This window comes from Tachysurus fulvidraco, chromosome 24 (assembly GCF_022655615.1).
Source record: "Tachysurus fulvidraco isolate hzauxx_2018 chromosome 24, HZAU_PFXX_2.0, whole genome shotgun sequence".
NCBI lineage: Eukaryota > Metazoa > Chordata > Actinopteri > Siluriformes > Bagridae > Tachysurus > Tachysurus fulvidraco.
In genome coordinates this window covers 9,330,437-9,344,129 of record NC_062541.1, presented here as the reverse complement: position 1 = coordinate 9,344,129, position 13,693 = coordinate 9,330,437, and the positions used below count along the sequence as shown (strand labels likewise).

The following is a 13,693-nucleotide window of genomic DNA, read 5'->3' as shown; positions in this document are numbered from 1 at the left end:
GATTATTCATAACAAAGTGATTTTAAGACACTCCACCAAAAATAAAACAGACATCTTGTTATAATGTGTTTCAGCCTCTAGAAATAAAATTTTGTACTGGCTAATATAAGAAGTAATTAATACACTCACTTCCCTGAAAAGGCTGGTGCATGTTCGAACATTTTGTAGTTATATGATACCTTTGGTATATATATAAAATACCACTCCATTTAGAAAGGAATTACATCATTTAAATTAAATTATATTAGGAAATAAATTTTGGCGAAAAATAGAAATTGATGACGTGGAAAATAAAGTTGACTTTATTTCACTAAAACCATGAAAACTAGTTGAATTAATTATCAGAGAATTAAATAACTAGTATTACATCATTTCTATTGGACCTGCCCAGTTTGAATCTGAAAAAGAGGTACAATTTACCACCATCCTGAGATAAATTAGGCATAACAACTACGGATAGACAGTATTTCTAAATAACAACATTTGAAAGCATAGTTAGCATAAAAGCATTTTACAACAGAAAGTACGACTGTTTAGAAAAGAGCTACACTGAAAAAGGGAATACATGTAAAGTCATTTAAGAACATGTGTATATAATGTAGAATTACATAATATACAATGTTAGAATTAAATAAATATATGGTACATACATTCATTTTGTTGCTTACATGAAATTTAATTTAAACAAAACAAATCTAATCAACTAGCTGCATTGGCTTCACATTATCAAAGCTGACAAAGAGGTTAGAGCCGACTTGTATTAAATTAATTTGATTCAAATATAGATAGTGTAGTGGGTTATGTTGTGGCCTCACAGCCCTGGGGTCCTGGGTTTAATTATGAGCTCGGTGTCTGCATGAGTTTGCTTTTATTCCAGGGTTTTGCATATACATGATGTTGGCTGTACAAAAACAAATCAGTTCATTCACTTGGAACCGATGTATGCATTTGAATCAAGTAAATTGTAAACCTATTTTAAGCAAACAGCTCAATGACCAACATAAGTACAAAAGCTATACTTATTGATGTAGAACTGCATACTCCAAATAACATATAAAGTATTAAATAAAGTATTCAATGAATAATGAATGGGTCAAGTTACTTGTTAATTTATGAATAATGTTGGGAAATGATTTTGGGAAGCACTGGTTAGTTGAAGTGCTTCAGAAATTCAACCCAGCTTGTATTCCTCCTGATTGTTTTATTAACCACAGATCTTTAGACTGACCTCTGAGAACCTCTGGACATCTTGAGTCAAGGTGCCCACTCTGCTCCAGTTATAGTAGTTGAGGAACTTCACAACAGCTGGATTGACTGCATTGTCCGAAGGTACTGTCCTGAAAAAGTTAGGGTACTTCTTCTTATCTGCCAAGACTGGTGTCGTTGCGGCAAAAGAAAGCTGCAAAAATGAAGAAAGGGAACAATTGTTTAGTAGAGGAAGCAAACTGCTTGCAACAAGCAAACAGTGCAAAACTCTTGGCCACCCAAAGCAAGTTTGACATGAAACCTCTGCTTATTGTAATGTGTGATCAAGGTGGTGAGTTTTGTGCTAAATCAGACTGATATCACCTTGATATAAACACAAAGCAATAGAGAACTGAAGCTTATGTCCAAGTCCAGACATTATTACTGGCCTTTTCATGATGGATAAAGTCTGAGGCAGGCTAAATGTCTGTGTCAGGACTTTTGGAGTCCAAAGTATAGGTGTGAACAAATCAACACAGTCACACATCTCTATAAAAAGACAGCACTCACACCTTCAGAGGGCGGCTATGATGAACCGTGAATGTTTGCACCACTGACAGTCAACCTCGGCTGACTGACTTAAATGTGTGCGCTTGTGTTTGTGTGTGTGTGTGTGTGTGTGTGTGTGTGTGTGTGTGTGTGTGTGTGTGTGTGTGTGTGTGTGTGAGAGAGAGAGAGAGAGAGAGAGAGAGAGAGAGAGAGAGAGAGAGAGAGAGTATATGAAAAACAGAAAACTAAAAAAGTTTTGATAGTGTTCTCTATATCCACTTTAAATGTTGTACCACATGTAGCTTTCAAAATTGCAAGCATATCTAAATTGAATACATGATCTGAAAATGAATTAAGAAGTGTATAAAGATCTTACAATGAAATGAGATCTATTTTTAGCCATTCTTTCATGTTGACAAGTGTACTGTAGTTATTAAATTAAGGCAAACATGTTATTTATGATATTTCTGGCTGTCATAAAGTTTATAATAATAATGCCTGACAGTTTTAAGCCTTTCAGAGATTAACATCTTTGAGCCATCAGTCTATTTCTGGCTTTCAGTTACTAACTGGATTTCTGCAAAAGCTAATTCTGATCAAATTTGTAATACTGTACAATGTTCATTTTCCAACTCAACAGATTGTAATTCAATGAACTGCGTATTGTGCACTTTATTGTCAGCATTTTGCCATACTGACAAAAATTAATGTCTTCAGTGGAGTCTCTAAATCACAATCAAAGTTTCCCAGAGCAAACATTTGGTCAGTTCTATAAGAGTTTAATTCCAACTCCCTGCCTCGGGATGTCAACAGATATTAAATAATTAAATAAAAAAAACAAACAAAAACAAAAAAACAGAAAAAAACAGGATACAATGTCACAATGAAATTAAATTCTACATGAATTTATTTTTCTTATCCTGTGTATACTGTAGGCTTATATTGGTGCTGAAATGGAATCATTCTTTAGCCTGGAGTTTGTTATGGTTATAGCTCACATGGAATTTCCCTGTTTTTTTCTCTTTTTGGTCATTTCAGAAAAGAGATCTCAAAGGTACTTGTTATGAAAGACTGGAAGATCTTAATGATACTAGTAGAAACAGTTTGACAGGAATGCTTAGTCACATAAATACTGATAGTAAGGCACAAGAGGCCAAGCAGAAGCAAATGCAACTGCAATCACTTCTTCTGATATATTCTTGCAATATGAGGTAGAACTGCATCTGTGAAATGTATGACAGGCTATTGCAACAGCAGTAGGCTATGACTTATGTTCTTTCCAGTTGCACAGTGACTAAGCTACCAAGTACCTTGCAGTGAATAAGCACAAGCAACCACCACTTCTACCATGTGAGGCTGAGATGTAATCACCTGTCAGCCGCCAGTGGAAAACATCCTGACCTTACTGGAGGAGACGTTAGTCACAAGACTAAGAAAAGGATTCAGAAATGGTATGAAAACACTGATTACATTAGTCAGTTAAGAACAAACAACAACACATTTTTAACTTATCTATTTATACTCTGAATAATTAGTGCTGATAGGACATGAATCTGTGACTATCGCTAATGCATTTTAAAAAAGCACAGTCAGCAAATTGAGAACAACGTAAATCTATGACAGCGATAATATGTAAACCCCAACAGACTAGGAGCTATAGCACCTCACTGAGACCTGGGGCTGATAGCATAAACTGCATATTCAAACTCTTATTAAATGTCCAAATCTGTACAACTGCGATTTAACATTCAATTGTCCCTATAGAATAAGTATCTATTCAGAGTAAGGCATACAGTGGATATAAAAAGTCTAAATAATTGGGAGGATATTACATGAAAAAACCTACAGCATACTAATTGTATAAGTCTGCACAGACTTTCATAATGAGGCTCTAACTGTCCTCAGAGTTAACCAGTAACATTCAAAATTAAGCCTGTAAGTTCATGTAATACACCTGCCATCAATTATAGTGATTCAGATGAAAACCAGGTAAAAGTCAGCTGAAGTATTTGATTGAATGTTTGGGGTTGCATTCTACTGAGAGTCATGGGCCACAAAGAGCTGCCAGATAAACTATAAAAAAAGAATATCGGATATTAAAGGATATAAAAGTATACTGAAGGTACTGAATGTACCATGGAACACTGTCAAAACCATCATCAATAACTGGAGGAAATGTGGCAACACAGAGACACTGCAAAGATCAAGACGACCCTCCAAAGTCGATGAGAGGACGAGGAGAAAACTTATCAGGGAGGCTTACAAGAGGCCGAGAGGGACACTGAAAGAACTACAAGAATTTTTGACAGGTGCTGGTCTCTCCTTCCACATGACTACCATCTCCTGCACTATGCTCAAGTCTGGGTTATGAAGGTGGCAAGAATAAAGCCATTTCTAACAAAAATTAATATGCAAGTCTGTCTAATTATACCAAAAGATTCATTGCATCAACCCAAACCATGGGAAAAATGTTATGGTCCATTGAGACAAAGGTTGAACTTTTGGGCCTTAATTCTAAAAGGTATATTTAGTGCAATCTCAATCTCAAAACAGAGCATCATCCGAGGAACACCATACTGAAAGAGAAGTATGGTGAAGGAAGATGTATGCTTTATGCCTGGTCAAGATAGATGGGAAAATGAAAAGCTCTGAATGCCAAGATATTTTGGACACAAAACCTCTGTCATCTGTCAAAACGATGAAAATGAAGATTAATGATGATGATGTAAAACACGCATCAAAATCAACCATAAAAGGATATTGCATGATTGAGTCTGACATTTATGTTGTTATTTCTGTCTTTATTTTTTTTTTTTAAACCTGCAATTTCATAAGGTTGTGTAGACTTTATATACACTGCATTATCCATTGTCATGGCAAGAGAAATAGTTATTTAAATAAAGAATCTTTTACTTTGTCCTGTATGACGATGTAAACCACAAATGGGAAACTAGGAGCTGTATTGTCCCAAGAAAAAAGAGACCACAACCAGGCTGACTTCAAGGTGCTGGCATGGGAGAAAGTCTTATTCATCATCGGACATTGAGTGTTTAGCAATAGTCTGGGCTGCAGGGAATTGAAGACCTTATTAGAAAGGTCACTGATTTGAAGTCATCACTAACAGTGCAGCTTATTAACTAGCTGCTTAACATATACTGAAAATCCTTTCAACAATATTCTGCTACTTTTCATTGTAACGCTGTTAAGGAGTAATGCTTTTTAATCTCATCGTATGGTGTCTCATTATAAGACAACTGGTTCTTTTTTAATCTGGTTCCTCTGAAGGTTTCTTCCTCATGTTGTCTCAGGGAAATTTGTAGGTTCAGTGTTAACACTTGATAACAGTTATCATCAAATATTTTTGAATCCAGAAAATACTGGCCTAAGATATGATTATTCCTTTACAGGACAAAATCTAACTACAGTAGTGAACCGCAAACTACCAGCTAGACTATGCCGTAATTGTGTCAGTATATATAGGAGATAAAGCAATATTGCTCCAATGGTAAGGCTTAAACTACCTTCATATTAGTGATCACATAAAGTCATCAATTTTACATCATCTTTTTTATTTAGACTACTATGAATACACAATTTTAAGTGAAAGTGCAAGTTCCCACAGGACAGCAGACAATCTATGACTCGTTGCACTTTATTGAGCTTTTAGTTAGTATTTGTTTAGAAAAAAAGAAATAAATAAATTTGTTTGAATAGGTCCTCAAATCTCAATTGTATACTATTGTACATACTCTCTGACAGCCAGAGAACTTGTGAATAGCAACACATTTTTGCGTTCTGTTAAACTGTGTGAATAGCAACACATTTTCCATTCGGTTAAAAAGTGAGATAAATCATCAGGAGGTATAACAATGTTTAGACAAGAAAAGAGAGACAGCTAAAAATTTACTTACACAACACTGTTGGTGATTATTTTTTCTAGCAATTTGATGATGAAAAGACATGGACACATTGGACAGAGTGCTGCTGCAGCAGAATGGTGAGAATAATGTCAGTTTGTTTAACACACACCGTTGTGACTGTAGACAAGATGCAAATGAATTTACGAACACAGATAAATCTCAATTTCTCTCAGTATTATTTTTAAACCGGGAACCAACAGATTCAGAACTTTTACTGTGATGACCCAGAGCCAGTGAAATTATTTTCTGTTATTCTTATGAGTCATAGTGCAAAAATACCAGAGCCAAAATATTCAAATACCTAATTATAAACCCGCTATACAGTATATGGTACCAACAAAAATGGTGATGGTCCATACTGACAAAGCTATATGGACAAAATAATGGAATCTTTTCAAGTCTTTTTTATCAAGAAAAAAAGAAGATAAGATTAGGCTCTGACATACAAGCCATGTCCAAAAAAAAAAGAAAAGAAAAATTAATAATAGGCTAATTAATGACTGAAGAATTAATTATAGAGGAAGTTAAAAAAAAAAACATCAACTTCAAGAACACATTCAAATTTTATGGAGTTCACCACATATTTAGCCACTTATACATCCATGCAAGAGAGTTCAAGTCCAAGTTCAAACTTATTGAGTCAACTTTTCACAGTGTCACTTAATTTCTTTGTATCAGTGAGGGTCACTTTAAATTCATAGCAGGGCAGCAAAACACCCTGAAAATGACTCCAGTCCATGACAGGGCATTGATCACACAAATTGACACCTTGGGACAATTTAGATTAACCAGTCCATTCACTGGCATGGGGAGGTGGAAGGAAACCAGGGAACCAACTGGAGACCCATAGAGACACAGAGATAATTTACAAAACTGTAGATGAAACAAACAGTTAAAAAAAAAATCACCTTCACTACAGTACATCACCTTCAATTGTTCAAATCCATACACATTTCTTATGTGATAAAGCTGAATTTATTGTCTAACAACATCTAAAAGGTTTTTTCAGAGAACACGTTCCACAATTGTGATGCCTTTGCCTCATGGCAGTGATTTGTCATTTTGCTGATCTGTGACTTTTCTGACTTTATACTAATGGCCTGTGGCTGTTTGAGGCTTGTCCTGTTTTTCAAGCCAAAATTACAGCACGCATTCAGAAGCAAGGGCAAGACAAGAAAGGGAAGTAGGCTTCCTTCCTTTCCAAAGATATTGTGTCAGCCGAAGATTGGCTTCTCCTGCAGACATCCAGCCTAGAATGTCTTATTTAAAAGGGTATCGTCTTTGCTAGATGAGATGTTTCTTTCAGATTAGGCCTTTCAGACTGCAGGCTTACATAACATTAGGAGAAATGGGATTTGTTCACATACAGCATTGCCTTTATACAGCTAGTGTACAAGGTAACAGAGACTAGTCGACTAATACATTCACTAGTGGCTGCTGTTGGCAGCCGTCAATTAGTTGCGGTGGCAGTCAGATGGCAAAGAAATGTTTTTACCATATGCTAAATTTTGCTAGTTTGAATGTCTTGATGCTATATAATGAATATAGTCTGCTGTTGACTGACAGTTCATATCACTTTGAAGTGTGCAGGACTTTTTGTAAAGACTCAAAACATGGAAGACCTACATGCAGATACAAATACATGTAGTATTTGTATGAATGAATGAACACATTAAATAACACATAAATGACTAGAACAGTGATAAACAAGATACAAAAAAAAAACAGAAAATGAGAAACTAGAACATCTCTAAACAGAAACTGGAAATATTTATGGTGCATGATTAACGAAATACCAAACACAAGTGACAATGTCAGCAGACACTAGATACTAAAATCAATGAGTTAACATGGTAGGATAGAATGAAACCTAAACTATAACTAAAGCATGTTTAAACTTGAAAACAAGCAGTTCTTGCCATGCTAGGAACTCCAACACCTGCTGAGAGGGGGTAATATGTGACCCTTTTTATTTTATACCATTCTGCATGTCCCTGAAGGAATTCCTCCTGCAGTTCTTTTTGTTTGTCAGTTAAAGCTCATCAAAATTGAAATAAAATTCTGACACTGCAACTTAATGAAATTTTTTTGAACATTTTTATGAACAGAGCTTTATGAAAGAGTGCATTTTTGGCGTCAAGTTGCACATCACTATGCAGTATTTAGTCCCAAGCGGTACATGCCGTATGACAGACACCCAATCAGACTCATTTTCAGTTACTACTGTTGCCGGGGTTGAGTGTGGAGGTATTTCCTTCCAATAAAGGTTGGTCATTATCTCTATAATAAATGCATACATGCAATAAGCAGGCTTTGTTTATGGACATGAGCTTCAATGCTGCGCTCTCTCAGTTCCCAAATCAGTGATTTCAACAGACCCTTCATCTTGTCCATGTTAACAATTGATATATATATATTTAAAGTACTATAATATGATACACAGATTTATTATTTTTCATGTTTGTTACACTAAATTATGTATTTACACCTTTTAACAGAAAGAACACTGGAGATTTAAATGCAATTTGTAGACTGTGTAGAGTTGTTTATTGAAGTGCAGTTTGACTTTCCTACGCTTTCCTACTCGTTTATCAGCATTTAACTGCACTAATAAAAAAAATTTAAAAACTGAATTATTGTTAGTATATATGAAGAGTCAAGCAACAGCTAGTGCACTGACACATTCTCACACTGAAAGCATTTACAGTATACAAATATCCTCAGCAAGAAGTCTACATCCTGTATATGGTATTGATACGCAATCACAGAAATACACTGCCTGAGTTATCCATCAAATAAGACTGTCAGTGTTGCTGTCACACACAGACACCTAGCACATGGTTCTGAATTTTTTATGAGCTGCTCAGAAGTGGTGATGAAGTCTCCATCCGTCTCTTGATCCCTCTCTCCTCCCTTCCCCCACTTGTCCCTCTGTCCTGCTGTGCGTGATGCCAGACTTCACCCAGGTTTTAATTGCCACCCCCTCATCCCTTCCAGGGGGTAGTGGCAAACCCAACAAGCTGTGTCTTCTTTCTGTCAATCTCCTGGTGCCAGTGTTAATTAAAACTAGGGAGAAAAGCCTCTGTGTGTGACACCTTGCAACTCTACAGCCATGGGACTGGAAGGTCACAGAGCTCCTCTAATAAGTCCAATAAAGAAGCGTGCACTTTTTTAAGGATAATAATAAATGACTTTGAGAGGTGAAGATAGAAAAAGTGTGTGTGTGTGTGTGTGTGTGTGTGTGTGTGTGTGTGTGTGTGTGTGTGTGTGTGTGTGTGTGTGTGTGTGTGTGTGTGTGTGTGTGTTTGTTTGTTTTACTCATGGGAAAAATTTTATTGTGTGTGTGTGTGTGTGTGTGTGTGTGTGTGTGTGTGTGTGTGTGTGTGTGTGTGTGTGTGTGTGATAGTTATTGAGAGATGGAGAGAGAGAGAGAGAGAGAGAGAGAGAGAGAGAGAGAGAGAGAGAGAGAGAGAGAGAGAGAAAGTTTCAGTCAACATGAAGAAGGCAAAAGACAGAGCAAGAGAGAAACACTACATAGAGAACAGAACAAGGAAAACACACTTAAAAGACAGAAGACTTAAAGAAAAATAAGTGAAATAATACGCAGAAAAATGGCAGGTTTGAAAGGACCTTCTGAAACGTGTGTCCATTCAACCCTGTCATAATTTCAAAATTCAGTTTTAAAATTGGACTGTAATGAGCCCTGTAACATTAGTGGAGCAAGGGAAATGCGATTGCCCTATTACCAGAGATCATGATTTCTAATCAATCTCAAGAGCAAAACTGACCTTGCCTTTCACGTGTGAGATATGGTATCCTCTCTCTCCCACCTGCCAGTCACATCAAAACTAGCCAATCACTAGTGTCTTTAAGTTGTATGTTTAAGAGTGTTGATCATACTTTCCTCTGATATTGACTTAAGATGAAATTGCAAGTTCAGGGGTATTTCGGGTGGCTTAATTGGTACTGTAGGTGAAAAATTACAAGCTGCAACTTCGCCTTGAATGCCACATAAGGTAAGGGTTAGATTTATGATTAGATTCTTAATTACATCATTCTTATTACATATGTACATGCAAAATACTGTACAGTATACTTAAATACTGTATATTGTACAGCATACTGTATGTTATATATGTATCAATAATCTCCTATGTATATGTATATGAAAAACAAGGGTATGAAAAATGAAAGCAGGGTCAGAGGAAAACATTTTGCATTCTGGGAGCACACCCCAACTGACTGAGGTCTGGTATCTCAGTCTCTCCTGACACGCAGGTTGTCTGAGTCAATAGACAGTGTTTCATTCTCATTACAGTCCTCTAGCCAATTCCAAGCACAAGGACCTCACAGAATGAAATATTGACAGTACTGAACTACAGCCAGCTTTCACTTACCATGAGCAGTAAAGTTAATTTTTCGAGGGCCCACAAAATCTGTTCTTCAGGCACAACATCCTTCATTATTGCACTATAAATCAAACTACTTTTTTCCTCATAGATCCAGATTTAAATGTGCAGAACAAGTGCTAATTATATAGAACTCACTGCCATTGTGTAAAATTAAGGAATTAACATCCTTTGCTAAAGCCAGCCGTATATGTGAAAGACAACACATTCCAACAAACGCAGAAAAGCATTCCTGTCTCACAGACTATTTTTGGAAGCTGAAACCCAAATAAGTATGGTGTTTTATATAAGCTAGTAAGTATAAACAGAGCACTTCTTGTGAAATATTATGTCTTTTTTTACTTAAACCTAATTACAGTTTTTGAGTACATTCCCAAATAATTCCTGTGTAATTACATCCCTTTTGAGGGGAAAAAAAAATCGCCAGAATCACAATAAGCGTGTACACACAGATTTAAATGGGTAAAGTAGCTATAAATGGGTCCTGCAAATGTGACCTGATTTCCAATCCTTTGCCTTAAATATATTGCCCAGATTTCCCCTCATTTTCACAAAGCTTAGCAAGGACAGTATGCTTCATCATACCCCTGTCATTAAGATACATGCCAGCCAATCAGGTGTCTGCTTGGCACAGTCTTAAAAGTGCATCCAGCTGCTCAATAATGCTGCATAGAGGGCATTTGGAGAACATCATTGTGGTAACTCTTATGTAAAAGAAGCTGGTTTTATAAACATTGGTTATAGTATACAATTCTAGAGAGTGATGATTTAAAAAATTCCATCTTCATCTGGTGTTATCTAGAAGAACTTGATGAGTTCCTTTTTTAGCCGGGTTCACCTTAAGGTTTCTTCCTCATGTCATCTCAAATAATCTCTGCCTGCCACTGTAGCTCTGGCTTGCTCTGAGGGATCGAAATCTCTCCACAGATTTCTGTAAAGACGCTTTGTAAAAATGCACTATACAAATATAATTTAACCATCATTTGGTATCCAAGTTTAGACCAGCAATAAGTCAACTGGGAGCCAAGAGACTCGAGGTACATTGTCTGAGGTATGTTTTACCAGTAGCCTTTGAATATATAAACTGCTTAGCCTCTACATATACTGTATATAAATGGGACAAATTCACAGAACAGCATGAGAAAAGCTTCTGAGCTTCATATCTGCATGCACATTTTTAAAGAGGAAAGGTGCTACAGCATGACTCCACTAATGTACTGCTAATTGAAGCTATTTAACCCCAATTACTGCAGTCTTGCTGTCAGGTTGTTTAGATGCTGGCTGCCACAGAAATGACCAGAAAACACACATTGTATGACTTTATATTCCACCTTTAATGTGCGCAAGGGTTAAAAATGTATGGGTCATGCTGATTTTCTTTCTTTTCCTTCCCACAGAATACAGAATTTTGTCACCTGTTGTTTATTAATTAACTTTTTAAATCTGTCAGTAGGATTTTCAGCATCCTCAGCTCATGCACAATTAGATGCTGAGATACTGTATGTGGATGAGTGCAGCAATTATATACCACTATAAGTAAGATGGAAATGCTGAGAAGAATGATCCTGATATTCTGATAGCCTGAGAGCTTGATAAACCAAGTCTATGGCGTTGATGGATGGTTGTGACAAAAGTGACTGAATGAATGTCACAGTGATAGTCTCACAATCCAGCACATCAGGCATTACTGCACGCCCAGCTGGATATTTTTCACCACCATCAACACGCCATTGCTCCATCAGTTACATATTGATGAATTCTCTATCTGGCTTCCTCATGCTTGCTGTCTAAGCAATTTAAGCCATGGGTATACAAGCTGAAATTTAGACCTAGTGGCTGCAGGCTTTAACTGTCATTATGAGGTTACATTGTGCAGAACTCTGAGAGGCAAAAAATAGGAGTCTGGAATGAAGTGTAGAATGAGCATGCTCAGAGCTGGAGAGAAATGCACCATCAGCAACAAGAGGGCAGGCAGAGAGAAACAAGAAGCCACAGACGTTCACACACAGCATGTAGAGTACTGCGTGAATAGTCCTGTTCATCTTTGCCTTCCCTCTCCGCAGGTCAAGTCATCTGGAGTTATATGTTTTTCTTGCATGGAACTGAAACAGCGAGAGCGTAAACTGCTTTTGAATATTTCCTGGATAACGTGAAGGGCCTTAAAGTGGACAACTGGGTTAAACGGCACAGGGATATTGATCCCACTGATCAGGTGCCCTTCAGAGTGCCCTGCTTCCCTGGAGGTGAGGACTGCATTTCTCCTCAGCAAGAGAAAGAATTCACATGGGTCTTCTTTTCATTAGCTTATTGATCCTCTCTGAAGAAGGCAATGCTGCACGACAGTACTGCATGCCATTTAAAATGCATTTCAATTAGGCCTTCTCTCTCCATTGGCTACACAGCTGAGGCTTGGACCATTGTTTCAGACATTTCTGACACCCAGAAGTTTGTGAAGGTTAGCATAAGCAGCACGTTTGATAAGGTTCACTTTGACTAACTGCATTAGCATGCAAAAACAGAGTGATAAAGCTTGTTTACAGATCCGCAGTACGCATGCATAATTTACATTCTTGTGGTGCCCTTCTGTGCGCAGCTCTATGGGATACTGATGCCATGCAGGAAAAAGGGAAATGCAGAATCGCAACAATTCCGAGCTTAATGATATCTCCATTTCTGTGAACAATCATATAGCGTTTGGTCCATAGTTTGGAAAGGAAACTGGTTATGATCTTTCAGTTATTCATTCAATTATTTTCCAAATCTATGTCTAACTACTGCTACAGTACTACTGTCAGTGCTGTGCTCTTATAGAAAATCAATCAATATCAATCAGATCTGAGAATTCACCATTACTGTGGTAAAAAATAAAAAACATAATTAATTATTGATATGGTGAAGTCTGTAGGGAGATGTTTGTTTAGCATTTCTGGATGGAGTCACAGTGTCTATGCTTTATAATAGGCAGAGATCAAACTGTGACTTCATTTTTTTTTTTTTTATAATGAAACATTTTCAAGACAGAATACTTTGCAGAAAGCCTCGTCTCCAACACCCTCTACAACATCTCCATAACATTATATGCTACATTTTTTAATGTGCTTGCAAAGCACATTCTTATTCTTTTACATACATATTATTATTCTTATTATCATTATTATTACTATTATTATTATTATTATTATTATTATTATTATTATTATTATTATTCCGGACACTTTTTCGGCGAATAACAAAAAAAAATATGTGTAATTCTTATTTCATTTAATAACTTATTTTATTTATTTATTTATTTATTTATTTATTTATTTAATAAATTTAATTTAATTTAATTTATTAATTTATTAATTTCATTTAATAACTCATTTTCAAATTGCTGTGACATGAAAAGACTAAAACATTGTTTAATGTGCTGTTATAGTAAAATAATCACTTTCAGGTTGGAAATAGTGACTTCAGTTTGTGTTAGCCTGAATCACACCACCCATCACTGATTATTTTCCCTTAGCAGCACAACTCTTCAAGCTATATTCCTGATAAAAAAGCTTTGTTGTTTTTTTTTTTCATTTTATAGACCCCAAATTAAATATAACTCAGCAATACTGATCTCAAAAGGTTCATCAAATTACTGTT

General features: G+C 36.3%; 1 protein-coding gene across 2 annotated transcripts in view; it reads right to left on the bottom strand.

Annotated features, from left to right (window-relative positions):
• gabbr2 (gamma-aminobutyric acid (GABA) B receptor, 2) overlaps nt 1–13,693 on the bottom strand; it is a 163,090-nt gene that overhangs the window by 76,789 nt on the left and 72,608 nt on the right. For both annotated transcript variants that reach the window (XM_027175611.2, XM_027175610.2), the window contains exon 3: nt 1,229–1,399. In XM_027175611.2, the coding sequence (XP_027031412.1) occupies nt 1,229–1,399 (171 nt within the window). The remainder of the gene's footprint in view (nt 1–1,228; nt 1,400–13,693) is intronic.